At 36.3% G+C, this 13,434-nt stretch overlaps 2 protein-coding genes and 1 pseudogene across 3 annotated transcripts; all 3 read left to right on the top strand.

The window, feature by feature from the left end:
- Nucleotides 1-2,786: 2,786 nt before the first annotated feature.
- LOC147791328 (calcium-binding protein KIC pseudogene) lies at nucleotides 2,787-3,987 on the top strand (annotated as a pseudogene).
- A 1,747-nt stretch (nucleotides 3,988-5,734) lies between these two features.
- On the top strand, nucleotides 5,735-6,377 carry LOC111802145 (B-box zinc finger protein 23). Its single transcript, XM_023686412.2, has one exon. The coding sequence runs from the start codon at nucleotides 5,794-5,796 to the stop codon at nucleotides 6,145-6,147; it is 354 nt and encodes a 117-aa protein (XP_023542180.2). The 5' UTR covers nucleotides 5,735-5,793; the 3' UTR covers nucleotides 6,148-6,377.
- A 1,904-nt stretch (nucleotides 6,378-8,281) lies between these two features.
- LOC111802547 (E3 ubiquitin-protein ligase CSU1) lies at nucleotides 8,282-11,897 on the top strand. Of its 2 annotated transcripts, XM_023686955.2 has the most exons (3): nucleotides 8,282-8,628; nucleotides 9,796-10,484; nucleotides 11,423-11,897. In XM_023686955.2, exons 1-2 carry the CDS (start codon nucleotides 8,390-8,392, stop codon nucleotides 10,469-10,471), a joined length of 915 nt encoding a protein of 304 aa, XP_023542723.1. In that variant the 5' UTR covers nucleotides 8,282-8,389; the 3' UTR covers nucleotides 10,472-10,484; nucleotides 11,423-11,897. The 2 variants fall into 2 exon arrangements, with proteins under 2 accessions (XP_023542723.1, XP_023542722.1); XM_023686954.2 differs by lacking the exon at nucleotides 11,423-11,897 and having other exon boundaries at nucleotides 9,796-10,636.
- The last annotated feature ends 1,537 nt before the right edge of the window (nucleotides 11,898-13,434 follow it).

Below are 13,434 nucleotides of genomic sequence, written 5' to 3'. Positions count from 1 at the left end.
TCACTTTAGGGATCGAAATAGAATCAAATTTATAATTTTAAAAGTTTAGGGACCAAAGTTTAGAGAATAAATTTATAATTTAAATAAATAAAAATTAAAAAAAAAAAAAAAAGGTCAAAGCTATGTTTCTTATTTGAACAATTTTTAACTTCATGAACTTAATGTGTCATTTAATTATAAGGAAAAAAAAAATACAACTATATTGAGTTTTATTTTAATTATCATCAACATGCTTGACATTGATGAATTGACATTTAAAGAACTAATAAGGGTTGTCATTGCTAAAGTATTATGTTTGGATCGAAAGTTGTGTTTGAGTTGAAATCAACTCAACGAAGGTTGGGTGAAATCATTTCCAAGGGTATATTAATTAATATGAATCAAGCGAACCAAGACGTAAGGAAATGCCATCGTCTCTCGCAGCCCAAATGTAGGTATTACGATCACATCAATCACTAAGCCAATTTCCTTTATCTGGCCAAAACACTTCACTAGAAGCCTGTCCATGTTTGCTACTGAAATTGCACCAAAATAGTGTTGTTTGCCATAAATTTTCACTCAACATCCAATAGTATTTGCCTTGAGGCTGGATCACATGTTCACCTAAATCATCGTTTTTCGACTTGCAATGAACTAATTGTGATTCACAATAGCCACTTCCCATGGAGACAATGGGCGTTGGTATTTGGATTCGGATTATGCAAAACATGAGTTAATAATCATGTTTGATTCAAAAGCAAGCAATATAATGAAACAAAAGATGTTTTGATGCTTCATTTTCTTTGAAGTTTAATTTAATCACTTTTTTTTTTACTCAGCCCATTTTGGTTTCGTTTCATATAAATAGCTAAATTGAGTTCCTAGGAAGAAAGATTTACACATCTAAATCTAAATCTAATTAATGTTCTAACCTTATTTATTTAAATATATACATTACATGTGTAATAACTAATAAGTTGTTATATATAGGTAATTTTTTCACGGATATATATAAAAATTGTTCTAGCTGCAACAAAAGCAACGTTGCATTCAGATGACCCAAGCCTAGATAAGTATTCATGGTCATTTATGACAACATGAATCAAACAATTGGATCGACCTTATAAGGTTCTAATGGATATGATTGTTTAGAATCAAGACGTAAGGTAATGCTATCGTCTCCTGCTACATGGTCACGTTACCTACTCCTTTCTTCTTAAGAGTGAAGACTATCCTCATAGACCAACACGAATCCTTCCAACATGTTTTGTTTTTACTCACATGCAAGATGAGAATCAGGTCAAACTATTTGACGGCATCCTACGAAAGTTTCTAGGAGGTCACCCAATATAGAATTATTCTAAGTAAACCATGATTAACCAATAAGTTCTTATGATTGAGCAACCCAAAAGAAAGATGCATCTTGGTTATATAGATAGTAACTTTTATTTTCTTTATGACTTTCTTAATCATCTTATCCTCAAGATCGTTCTCCTTCGAATGTGGTCTCAGTTGATAAAATTAATGTCGAACTTATGTCATATTTTAACGGTTCCGTATGAGTTTCTCGTATGTATTTATAACCTTTGGCTATTAAAAAATATAACCAATCGAATCAAAACATGTAAATTAAATATAGATAAGCAATGGTAAGGTAAAGTGTTCATATGTTAAAAAGTAGATAGTTTATCAAATATCTTTGGGTTCAAATATATTATTTGGTTTATTAAATAAATAAAATTTATTCATTACCTCCTCAATGAAAGTAAAAAATATTCTATGTAGAAATAAATTCTAATTCCATTTATCACAACTTTTGGTAGTTTAGATAAAAATTCATGGAAATTTCACCTATAAAGATAAAAATTTCTAACTTTTTACTTTAAAAAGATGGAAATTTTCCAAATTTTCTTTTTGTGAAAGACGAAAAATCTCGTGAAATTACTTTATAATAGAAATAGAATGTTTATGGCACCTGGGTTTGGGTCGAGACATTTATCAGATTTAATTCTAATACAAGTAAAGTATTAATACGTAAAGCATCTATTTATTCTTTCAGAATAATCTATAAACCAATTCCGGTGAGAAATCACAGAGCTTTGCTTTTGATTTTCCAAAAGGTCTCGTATCAATACAGACCGTGTTTCTTACTATCAATCACCCACAACGACTCAACTCATAAAGTTTTCGTTTCTCAACCTAACTCAAATAAGTTGATTACTCAACAAAAACCTATGAATTAGGTCGATCGAAATTTCCAGGTCAAATAAGAAATAAAGTTGGAAAGGAAAGAATGAAAGTAATTGAAGGAAGTTGTAATGCAATTTAATGAGAAGTCTACTCCTTACGCTTCATCTCTAATTAATTGTTCACATGATAAGTTCAAAAATGATCATTATTAACTTTGAAAATAAGATAATTTAATTCAAATTGGAAGACCAATTCAAACCCAACCCATATAGATTGAAGTCCTCATCAGTCAAACCCATCAAAACCCAACAGATTATTCTCAAGTTCCAATCTTTATGGATTTAAACTCTGAAACATCGTGTAAATTCAAAGCCTAAACACGATGGTCTCGTGTGTTCCTTCCCAAGCAGCTTCCACGAAGTTTGGAGCCACAATTCCGACAAAGAAACGGTCGTGTTCCAACATTTCTTAACAACATCAAAAACTTCATTAATTTTCACAAAAATAAAATAAAATAAAATAAAAACCAAATTCTTCCTTGTCTTCCCCCATTTCCACGCTTCCTTTCTCAATAAATACCCTTCAATAACAAAATTCCTCTCATTCCAATCTCATAATCCACAATGGGGTCAAGAAACGGTGTCGTTTTGTTCAGAGATTTCTTCCCTGCAATGGTGGAGAAACTTGGAGTAAAAGGGTTTATGGAGGAACTGAGATATGGGTTTGGTTTGCTTATGGATAAAGAAAAAGGGGTTATAACGGCAGAAAGCTTAAGAACAAAGATGGGGTTTTTGGGATTGGATGAGGAAGAAGCTATGGGGATGGTGAGAGAAGGAGATTTGGATGGAGATGGTGCATTGAGTGAAGCTGAATTTTGTATGCTTATGTTCAAACTTAGCCCTGGATTGATGCAATTCTCTACACATTTATTTCAGCAAAAGTTCAGGAAATTTAAATAGATATATATATATATATATATACATACATATACTACATATGCATATGCTTTGTTTTTCTTTCCTTTGATTGTTTATTGCATAAATAATGTAAAGTTTGTTTGATTTGCATTTTATAATCTTTACTTGCTTTTATATTGAATATTAAAATATGGTTTGTGTCACTTGGTTTTATGTGATAATGAGAGGGATAAAATATTGTGCAACTATGAATTTAAAACTAATGAAAATAGATTAGGTTATCGACCAATTATTGTAGTAGATTGCAAGCTATATGAATAGAGATGTATACTTAACCGTGTGTTTTCACTTTTGAGATTCATCTCAAAAGGGGTGAGGAGTTCTTATTTAAACGGAGATATGAGGGATGCGTAATGAGAAAATTTTCCTTGTTAGTTGAACGGAGATGGGGATAGGATTATATTCGCAGTTCTTGTTGCCATCTTCAATCCCGCATAATTCCCTGCCTCGCCTCACTTTTGAAATATAAATATAATATATTTTTATATATGTGAGATTCTATATCGATTGGAGAGATGAACGACTGCGAGCGAGGATGGTAGGCCCTGAAAGGGAAAGTCCAAAGAGGACAGTATCTGCTAGGTGGACTTGGGCTGTTACAAATGGTATCAGAGCCTGACATCGAGCGGTGTATCAGCGATGACGCTGAGTCCCGAAGGAGGGTGGACGCCAAGTGGTGTGCCACTGGGCCCCGAAAATGGGTTATTTTGAGATCACACATCAATTACAGAGATAAACGAGTGTCAGCGAGTATGTTGACTCCAAAAGAGAAAGTCTAACGGACTTTTCTCTTGGATCAACAATCCTTAGACATGTGATCCTTCTTTTCGCAATTGTAGCAAATGCCTTCCACTCTTTTCTCTTGAGAACTCTTGTAGTCATTCTTCTGAATTCTCTTAGGTTGTGCGGTTCCTTGGTGACTTCTTCCTTTGTCACTAATTTTGTATTCACGTAGTTCATTGTTGCTCTGATCTTTACTTATGTAGAGAACTTATTCTTCACTCTTCAGCCCGATGCCTCCCATTTTCTTAGCTATGGCTTCTTCGTTTGCTAGCAAATTTTCAAACTCTACTTGAGTGTGCCTTCCTTGTACAGTAATAAAGAAGCTTCTATACTCTAGTCGCAATTCATGGAGGATGATCCTCTTCATTCAAGATTATCCAATGATGAACTCTAAATCTAGTTCAGTAATCTCTCGACGTATAGACTTGACCTATGGAAGTACTGAGCAATTGTCATGCATGTTGTGAAATTGATAACATTTTGTTCTCTAGAAGTTGTACCTTGTATCATTCTTCTTTTGAGAAAAGCATCAGGAGCGTATCCCATGCTTCTTTCATTGTCTTGTCATCTCGAATGTGCTCCAACATCTCTTCTTCGACTATGGTCTTCAAGGCAAACATTGTTTTTCCTGTTTTGATTCTCTATTAGGATCCTTCTCTTGTGTCATAATTTTCCTTCCGCTAACGACTTCCTAGAGGTTTTGTCCTCGTAGATAAGACATCATGTATGTTGGTCTACGTGTTGTAGTTATTATTGTTGAGTTTCTTAATTCCTCCAACAATTAGGAAATCATCTATCATGTCGGCTATACTTCAATAATACCAAATAAGTTTTTTCAACACAAAACTTGCAAAATCATAGACTACTCATGATACAAATAAATTCACTCACTGCTAATCTCAAAAAAGCATTTCTGATGTAGAAGATCAGACAGATTTGTAACCACAAAACATGCTAAGAATTTCAAGAGATCAAACAATCACACTGACACTCACAAACAGTAAGATTCATGAAGGAGATGTGTTGCAAAAGTGATCGATCAACATAGACAAACATGGACATCGGAGTCACACTCACAAGCTAGACGGCAACTACAAGCATTGAGACAAACCCTCTTCCTCACGATTTGTGCACATTTAGTGTGAGAGGAGCCAAGTTGGCTAGTGGCTAATGGCTTTGTGCATCATAAAGTTTCTCTTTTCATATTGTACGAGGCACCTTGTGCATCAAATAAGCGAAGAAATAAAAACAACACAAACATTAACCTTTTAACACAAAAATCAACACTTTCAAAGCTCTACATCATCATTCTTTTACTTTCTACCAACATATAGAGTAAAGGATGTAATGGAATCACACAAAGATGAAAATACATGATGAATGAGAGACTAAAAGAGTTCTTCACTAATTACACTTACAAAACAAGCAAATCCTCACTCATTTTCAAGCCCATCAACTCCATTTCTAGTTCATATCGTTAGGAATTACGAATCTCCACAGTGGTATGATATTATCCACTTTGAGAATAAGCTTTTTTGGCTTTGCTTTGGGCTTCCCCACTTATAAATTCATGATCTTCCACTAAACTAACCAACGTGGGACTCACTCCCAGTAATTCTCGACACATATTCTCCACTCTAAAAAACATGGCAAATCAGACGTTTCTAGAGAACACTATTCTACACACATGGGCCCAAGTTCCCCCCTTGTGTCGAATCAAAAACAGAAAAATTTAATTCAAAATAGCTCCTAATTTAACAACTTGCACACAACCAAGCACACCCTACCCACCATATGTCCCTATGTTCTTTTAAAAGCCCAAACCACAACAAAAGGGATCCGATGCTCTCATCCCACCAATACAATGAAGAAGAAGTGTGAGCTTTGCACTTCCAGAGCCAATACATATTGTGAATCCGACCAAGCCAATTTGTGTTGGAGTTGCGACGCCAATGTTCATTCAGCCAACTTCATCGTCGAGAAGCACTCCCGAACGTTGCTATGCCATATTTGCCAATCCCCCACGCCTTGGACTGCCACTGGCTGCAAGCTTTCCCCTACCATCTCCGTTTGTCAATCTTGTCTTAATGCCCAAAATAACGTCGCCGACAACCATCAAGATTCCAGCGATGGATATCGTCGTGACAACAACGACGACGACGACGAGAATCAAGTGGTTCCATTGTCGCCACCACCGGTTTCGAGCTCGTCAAAATGATCGAGAAACGCAGTTAAAAGATGGGTTTTTTTCTATTGAATTGTTCTTTGATTTGGGTTAATGTTTGGAAAAAAAAAATGTCAAAATCAAGAACATGAAATTAAATCATCTTCATCGTTGAGGTCGAAGAACACATCAAACGGCTGTTAAGGTGACATGCATGGGCCCCAATAGTTTGATGTTTATTTTATTTACTTGTTATGATATAAGATAAGACCTGGATTTTTGTATCTATTATAGTATTAATTAAGCTTATGAAATTAAGAATCTCGAGCAAAGTTCTTGGGATAATCAATTATCATCCTAAATTAAACTTATTTAAGACATGTTAAAAACTATATATTATACATAATGGATATAGTTTAAATATAATTTTCGACATCTCCATGTGATTTCTGCCTATCATTAACATACTTAAGTAATATTATTTAAATTGCAAGTGCAATGGAGGTTGCCCATAATTAGTATACTTTAAGAGGTCGAATTAAAATTATTTATTTTCAGGAATCAACACGAGTCCGGATTTGGTACTTGATGGCCTTGGTATTTTCCTGTATCCCATGCGACATGGTCATGTCATTTACTCCTCACTTTTGAACAGTGAAGACTATTCCCACAGACCAACACGAGTCCAACCATCATGTTCATCTTCAGAAAATTTTCAAAGATCACCTAATATAAAATTCCTCCAAATAAAGCATGTTTAACCACGGAGTTCTAATAAAATAGTCACCCATATCATATGATTGGAGGGGTATGCATATGAAAAGGGTTGGTAGAGAGTGGATTTATTTGTGGCTGAGAGTGATGGGTGGAAATGGTAGAAGATTGGAAGAGAGAACATGTGTGGCTATGGCGTTTTCAGTGCTTATTAAATTTGGACATTGGACAGAACAAGACAGAGAGTGATTGACGTTTATTTATGTCTGTGGATGTGGATTTTGATTCATGTTTCCAATCTCTTTCGTTCTCCAATGTTCGTCATCCATTATGATTTTGTTCATTCAAAGTTTTCTTAAAGGGTATTTGGTTTATTGATTTGGGAATTTAGCTAAGAATTTTAGGGGTTGATTGACTCTAGTTAGGAATTAGAACCCTATAGGGTTAGTTTTGGAGGTCGAGACGTATGAAAATCGGCTTTGAAGTCTTAGAATAGGCTTTTATAATAGTTTAAGCTCATCACTAATAGATATTGTCTGTTTTGGCCCGAACCTTGACTCTCGTTAGGAATTAGAACTTCTAAAGGTTTCGAAGTACGGAAATCGACTTTGAAGTTTGAGACTAAACTTTTTGAAACAACCCAAGCCTACCGTTAGTAGATATTGTCCGTTTTGACCCGAGCGACACCCTTATAAGGAATGTTTTGTTCCCCTCTTCAACCTATGTAGGATCTCACAATCCACCTCCCTTAGGGGCCTAGCGTCCTTGCTGGCACATCATCCAGTGTCGAACTCCGATACCATTTGTAACAACTCTGCTTAGAAAATACAAAAACAAAAACAAATTAAATGAGTATAACATGATAACAAAAATCATCCTAACATCTTCATCAAAAGGATCAAACAAAAGGACGTAGAGTTAGAAAGTAGGAGGGTCATGATTATTTTTCCACGATATGCCTGTAACACTGGTACTTTCACTCATACGAGAAGTACATAAATGAATGGAGTGTTAAGGTATCAGTCACCAAAGTGCGTTGCAACTAAATAGTCATTCATCTCCATTTTAGTGATAGGCTAAAGTTCTCTAAATCCGTAATCGTATGTAATATTATCATCAGCTATTGTTATAATATGCAGATGATAGTGCGTATTGCAATCACGTCCTCTGTTTCTATGCCTATATCAACATTTTTATAATTATTTCTATTGTGACACTCGAATAAAGGAAGAATACATAATTGAATTGATACTTCATTTAAATGAAAGCGGTCTTGAAGATAGGATGACTCAATAAGACTTGAAAGAATTAAAAGTTACTATCTCTACAAACAAGATGCATTTTTTTCGGTGGCTTAATCATAAAAGCTCTAAAATTATATTTTAGAAATTTTCCTACAAAATCACCTTCAATACGGCGGCGTTTTCAAATTGCTTCTTTACAATTTATCTACCAACCCGACCCGACTCGGAAAGGGGAATTTTGCTCCATTAATTTCTAGGGTTCATCATCTTCCCCAAATTCTCTGATTTTGCTGATTTGTGTTAATTTCAGAGCTCTAAATTGGAGAGATTAGAGAAATATGCCTCAGAGACACTCGAAGAACAATAACGATCTAGCCTTCTTCACCTATGATGAGAAGCGGAAGCTGGGATATGGAACGCAGAAAGAGAGGCTTGGGAAGGACTCGATCAAGCCCTTCGATGTCTGCTGCCTGTGCTTGAAACCCTTCATCGATCCCATGTGCTGCCAGAAGGGTCACACGTTTTGTAAAGAATGCATTCTTGAGTGTCTTTTGGCTCAGAAGAAAGATATTCAGAGGTTTGTTCCTTTTACTCATTTATATGTTTACATTTGATTGCTTGGCTATTGTATATTCCACCCAAAGTCGAAACAATTCTCTGAAAATGTTCGTAGAAGTGGATGGCGAGTGGTTTAGATCCTTATGAACCTGTTAGTATTGGTGTGCCAAAGAGTTGTATTCCAGTTTCTTCCTGTATTTGTATAGCGATCGAATTATGATCGTTTTATAGCATTTTCTTAGTCTATGAACTGTTTTCCTTAGTTTTCTGTGTTGGTTCGTGCTTTTTGAAGAACTTCTTATTTCTTTGGTCTTTCAAAGGTGAAAATTTGATCTTATTTCTAGGCAATTGATTGGGATCATGGTTGGTAGTTTGTAAGGAAATAAGATATTACCGACCACTATGGATTGGCCACGGTTCAATGAAGGGTTTCAGAGATACCAATAAGGTACCTTGGTCGTAGTTCCTGCAAGAGATGTTACAATATTGCGCTTTAGACGTAATGTCTTACGATGATGTGTGAGAAATTGATAGACTTGCTGTAAATTTCCTTCATTTCTCTTATGCTTTCTACCTGTCAAAGTATAGACTCAAAAAGGTTTTATGTTTACTGACAAACGAAGTCTTCAGTATAATAAAGATTAAAGAACGTTTTGTAGAATGTGCAGGGGTTATACCCTTTAATGACACATACTCTTCATGAGGTTTTAGCTAAAGCTAATGTACATAGAACATAAATGTGAGATCCTACATTGGTTGGGGAGGAGAACGAATCATTCTTTATAAGGGTGTGGAAACCTCTCCCTAACAGATGCGTTTTAAAAACTTTGAGGGGAAACCTGAAAGGGAAAGCCCAAAAAGGGCAATATCTGCTAGCGGTGGGCTTAAGCCGTTACAATAAATCTAGTAGAAGTATTTCTAGTATTGTCTGACTGAGATTTTGGGACTTTGTTTTAACAGTCAGCTATCGACCCTGAGGTTTTTATTGATATGAATAATAGACTGGCTCGCTATTGTATCATTGTGATGGGAGCGTTTTAAGAATTGCATGTTGCATTACAGAACAGTGTGATAGGATGTATTTTTTCCTTTTCTGGTTTGCCTATGCAGTTTGGTCCTTCTGTTAATCATTTTTATCATAGACACCCCTCTATGGCCTCAAGAGCATGTTTTTGTTACCCTGCAGGAAGCTTGCTGCATATACTGCTCAGCAGAAACAAGACAAGGAAGAAGCAGAAGAGAAATTGATGCAACAGAAAGCTAGAGAGCTCGATGCATTTGATCAGCAAAACCATGGTGCGGTACCACAATACAACGACCGCAACCACAGCCGAGATAAGAATGGTTTCCATGGAGCAAATAGTGTAAAGGTTACGTCGTACGAAGAAGAGGCACTTCGGACCATGAAGGCATTTTGGTTGCCTTCAGCTACACCAGAAGCTCCTGTTAAAGCCGGAGCTCCTTCGAGCAGTACATTCTGTCCCGAAGGCAACGAGAAACTTAAGCTAAAGTCCCTTTTCCCAATACATTTCACAGAGGACAATAGTGAGCGAAAGAAATCGAAATCTTACGACGTTACATACATATGCCCTAGTTGTAAGGTTACTCTAACTAACACAATGTCTCTTGTGGCCCTAAGCACATGTGGGCATGTGTTCTGTAAGAAGTGTGCTGATAAGTTCATGGCTGTGGATAAAGTTTGCCTTGTGTGCAACAAAGGATGCAAGGGAAGGGATTTGGTGAACTTGGAGAAGGGAGGCACAGGGTTTGCTGGCCATGGGGATTCTCTTGAAGCAACAGACTTCAAGCATTTGGGAAGCGGTTCTGGCTTGGGGCTGGTGAGGCCTGCCATGAAGACTTAGTCCATCGCCCGAGGTACTTCATGATTTTGTGATTTTCTTCTATAATCCTTTCTGCCCTTTTTCTTTTCTTAACCAATGAGTATACAGTCTTGTAAAATGGCAGTATCAATATTAAATCTTTGTATGTTCTTTATAAAAATGTGGAAAGCTGGAATTGTTTTTAAATTGAGATTTGTCAACAAGAATCTTAGGAAGTGATACTACGTGAGTCTTGGTGTGATGTTTTGCTGTGAACAATGAATATTAATGGTCTTTTGGTGGATGGATATGGATTTGTAACAGCCCACTGATCGCTAATTTTGGAATTTCCTTTTTAGGCTTCCCTTCAAAGTTTTTAAAACTCGTCTGCTAGAGGGAGGTTTCTATACCCTTATAAAGAATGTTTTGTTCTCCTTCCCAATTGATGTAGGATCTCACAATTCATCCCCCTCCCCCCCCAGGCCTAGCGTTCTCGCTGGCACTCGTTCCCTTCTCCAGGACCCCCAATTCACTCCTTCAGGGCCCAGTGTCCTTGCTTGCACATCGCACGGTGTTTGGCTCTAATACTATTTGTAACAGCTCAAGCCCACTACTTGTCTTCTTTGGGATTTCCTTTTTGGACTTTCCCTCAATGTTTTTAAAACGTATCTGCTAGGGAGAGCTTTCTACACCCTTATAAAGAATGTTTCGTTCTCCTTTCCAACTCTCCAACCGATGTGGGATCTCACAGGATTCCTCAACGCTTTTTATTGGAACATGTTTAGCCTAAACGCTTCTTTAGGATGTGTTAGGTAGCTTTTAAGATGCTTCAAAATAAAGTTTTAAATCCCAACTAAGTTAGATTTATATTATTGTTAATAGTTGTTAACTTATTGTGTTCCACGTGATATGATTAATTTTCAATATCCAACTGTCTTATTCATGATATGTCAACAAGTGGGGAAATATGTTCATTTTGTGTTCAATTAATAGGGAAATGTGTGGAAATAAGATGAGAAAATGCAGTACAAGTACTCAACCAGTACAATGTACTGCAAAAGTAACCCAAGAGATCAAATCAGCAGCCATGGGAAAGGACTGAGTACAACAATTCATTGAGTTCTTCATAGCCAATGCTTGTACTGCAAAATCCACACCAGTTTTGCTATAAGTAGCAGTGTCAATGCAAGATTGAACATACCGAGGTGTGCCTTTTGGTTTGTTTCTTTAAGAACTGGAGATTGAATTTGGTGGGAGTGCAGGCAGCATTACAATAGGCACAGTGAAGTGCTGAAGAAGCCCCGAATGAACCAACTTTTGGTTCTAATTTCAGTCACTACCTTGCTTCCCTGTGTCTGTTGTAATATTGCCCACAACTCCTAGTCTTCGCTATTCCTAGACTTTGTAACGATTTATGTTCAGAATTTGATATTTGATAGCTTCGATATGATCACATTACTTATTCTTCGCTTTTAGCGTTTAAGAGTGAAGACTACTCTCACATACCAATAAGAGCCCTGCTAAAATACGGTGTCTTCACTCATATGCATCTTAAGAAAAATCTCACTGATAGCTCCAGCGTTTTCCTTCGACATAGTCACATTACTTATTTTTTCGCTTTTACTATCCTTACAGACTAACACGAGTCCTTCTATTAGCATACTTTGTTCTCACTCACATGTATTTTAAGAAAATTTCTAAGAATTCATCTAATATAGAGTTGCTCCAAGCAAAATTTGTTTAACTATAAAGTTTCTATGATCAAGTCATTGAAAAAAATGTTCTTCTGATAAAATCTTTTTTAGTCATCTTATCCTCTGGGATTACTCTTATTTGGATATGGTCTCAATTCATTTTCACTATTTTAAAATAATTACAAATCGTATCTTATAACTAAGAATATGGGTAATTATAAATAATTTCCATACTAAGAATATGGGCAATTATAAATAACTTTCCATACGTTCATTAATTAAAAAAAAAAAAAAAAAAAAACTATAAGAGTTGGGTTGTGTTACATAAAATATTTGGTCGTGTAAGGTTATTTTTTCTAGAACCAAATTCTTTTGGATTCGAAGAGAAAAAAAATCAAGTAAACCCAAACCGAATTTGATCCATTATAAAACATGGTGCGACTATACTGAAAGAATAAGAACCCTATCCAACCAAAAACCATGCCCATCCCGCTCGTAGACATAGGCTGAGTGTCACAATTGCACTCTTGTGACACCAGGACAGCGATTGTACTGCACTTGTTTTAATCCAGTGAATAAGTCAGCTGTGACAAATTTGGACTTCGCGGACAAAATCGGAGTATGCTCGAGCCTCGGATCATGTTTGCAAGAAATGTTTTAGAAAACGTGAGCGAGGAAATACATTTGAAAACAAATTGAAGAATTGAAGAAAGCAATGCTATATGACTATAAGTAAAGAAAGAAACACCACGAATTAAATAGCATATAATTCAAGGTATGAACAAGTGATAATTAGTCATATCCCCATACAGTACACTTTGGAGTATTTTAGCCCTGACGGGTATAGATATGATTTTGGTGAACGGTCATAGACCCTCGTATTGACACAACATGAAATGGTAAATGCCTATGTAAGAAGAAAATATGTAAAAGGGATTTAGAATAGGCATGCACCCATGGACACCACATCCTAGACAAACATGACCTGGACATCTGACATGTGGCCATAGACAACACGCCTTGTACAAGCATAACCATGACACTGAACAAACTCCACCACTCCCAATCTCACTCGTCACTCGCCGCCACATGATGTATGTAGTCACACGTTGCTCCTACTCCCCCTTAGTTACACATCCAACCAACAAATGAAAGTAAACTATTCTAAACCTTTCGTCTTAACCCGACACCTCAACCTAACCCAATCCAAAAACAAAGAGTTGGGTTGTGAAACAAGTTAGGATTACTCGGTTTAGTCCAAAAAGATTCTCCAACCGAACCCGTATACACTCTACTAAAGAAATGGTTTGG

This window comes from Cucurbita pepo, chromosome 9 (genome assembly GCF_057944985.1).
Source record: "Cucurbita pepo subsp. pepo isolate OVF chromosome 9, ASM5794498v1, whole genome shotgun sequence".
NCBI classification, from domain to species: Eukaryota; Viridiplantae; Streptophyta; class Magnoliopsida; order Cucurbitales; family Cucurbitaceae; genus Cucurbita; species Cucurbita pepo.
Note: the sequence above shows the minus strand (reverse complement) of the source record. Positions and strands in the feature narration are given on the sequence as shown.

Coding starts and splice junctions, on each gene's coding strand:
- LOC111802145 (XM_023686412.2), top strand. CDS start 5,794: ATGAAGAAGAAGTGTGAGCTTTGCACTTCCAGAGCCAATACATATTGT.
- LOC111802547 (XM_023686955.2), top strand. CDS start 8,390: ATGCCTCAGAGACACTCGAAGAACAATAACGATCTAGCCTTCTTCACC. Junction 8,629..9,795: donor CAGAAGAAAGATATTCAGAG/GTTTGTTCCTTT, acceptor GTTACCCTGCAG/GAAGCTTGCTGCATATACTG.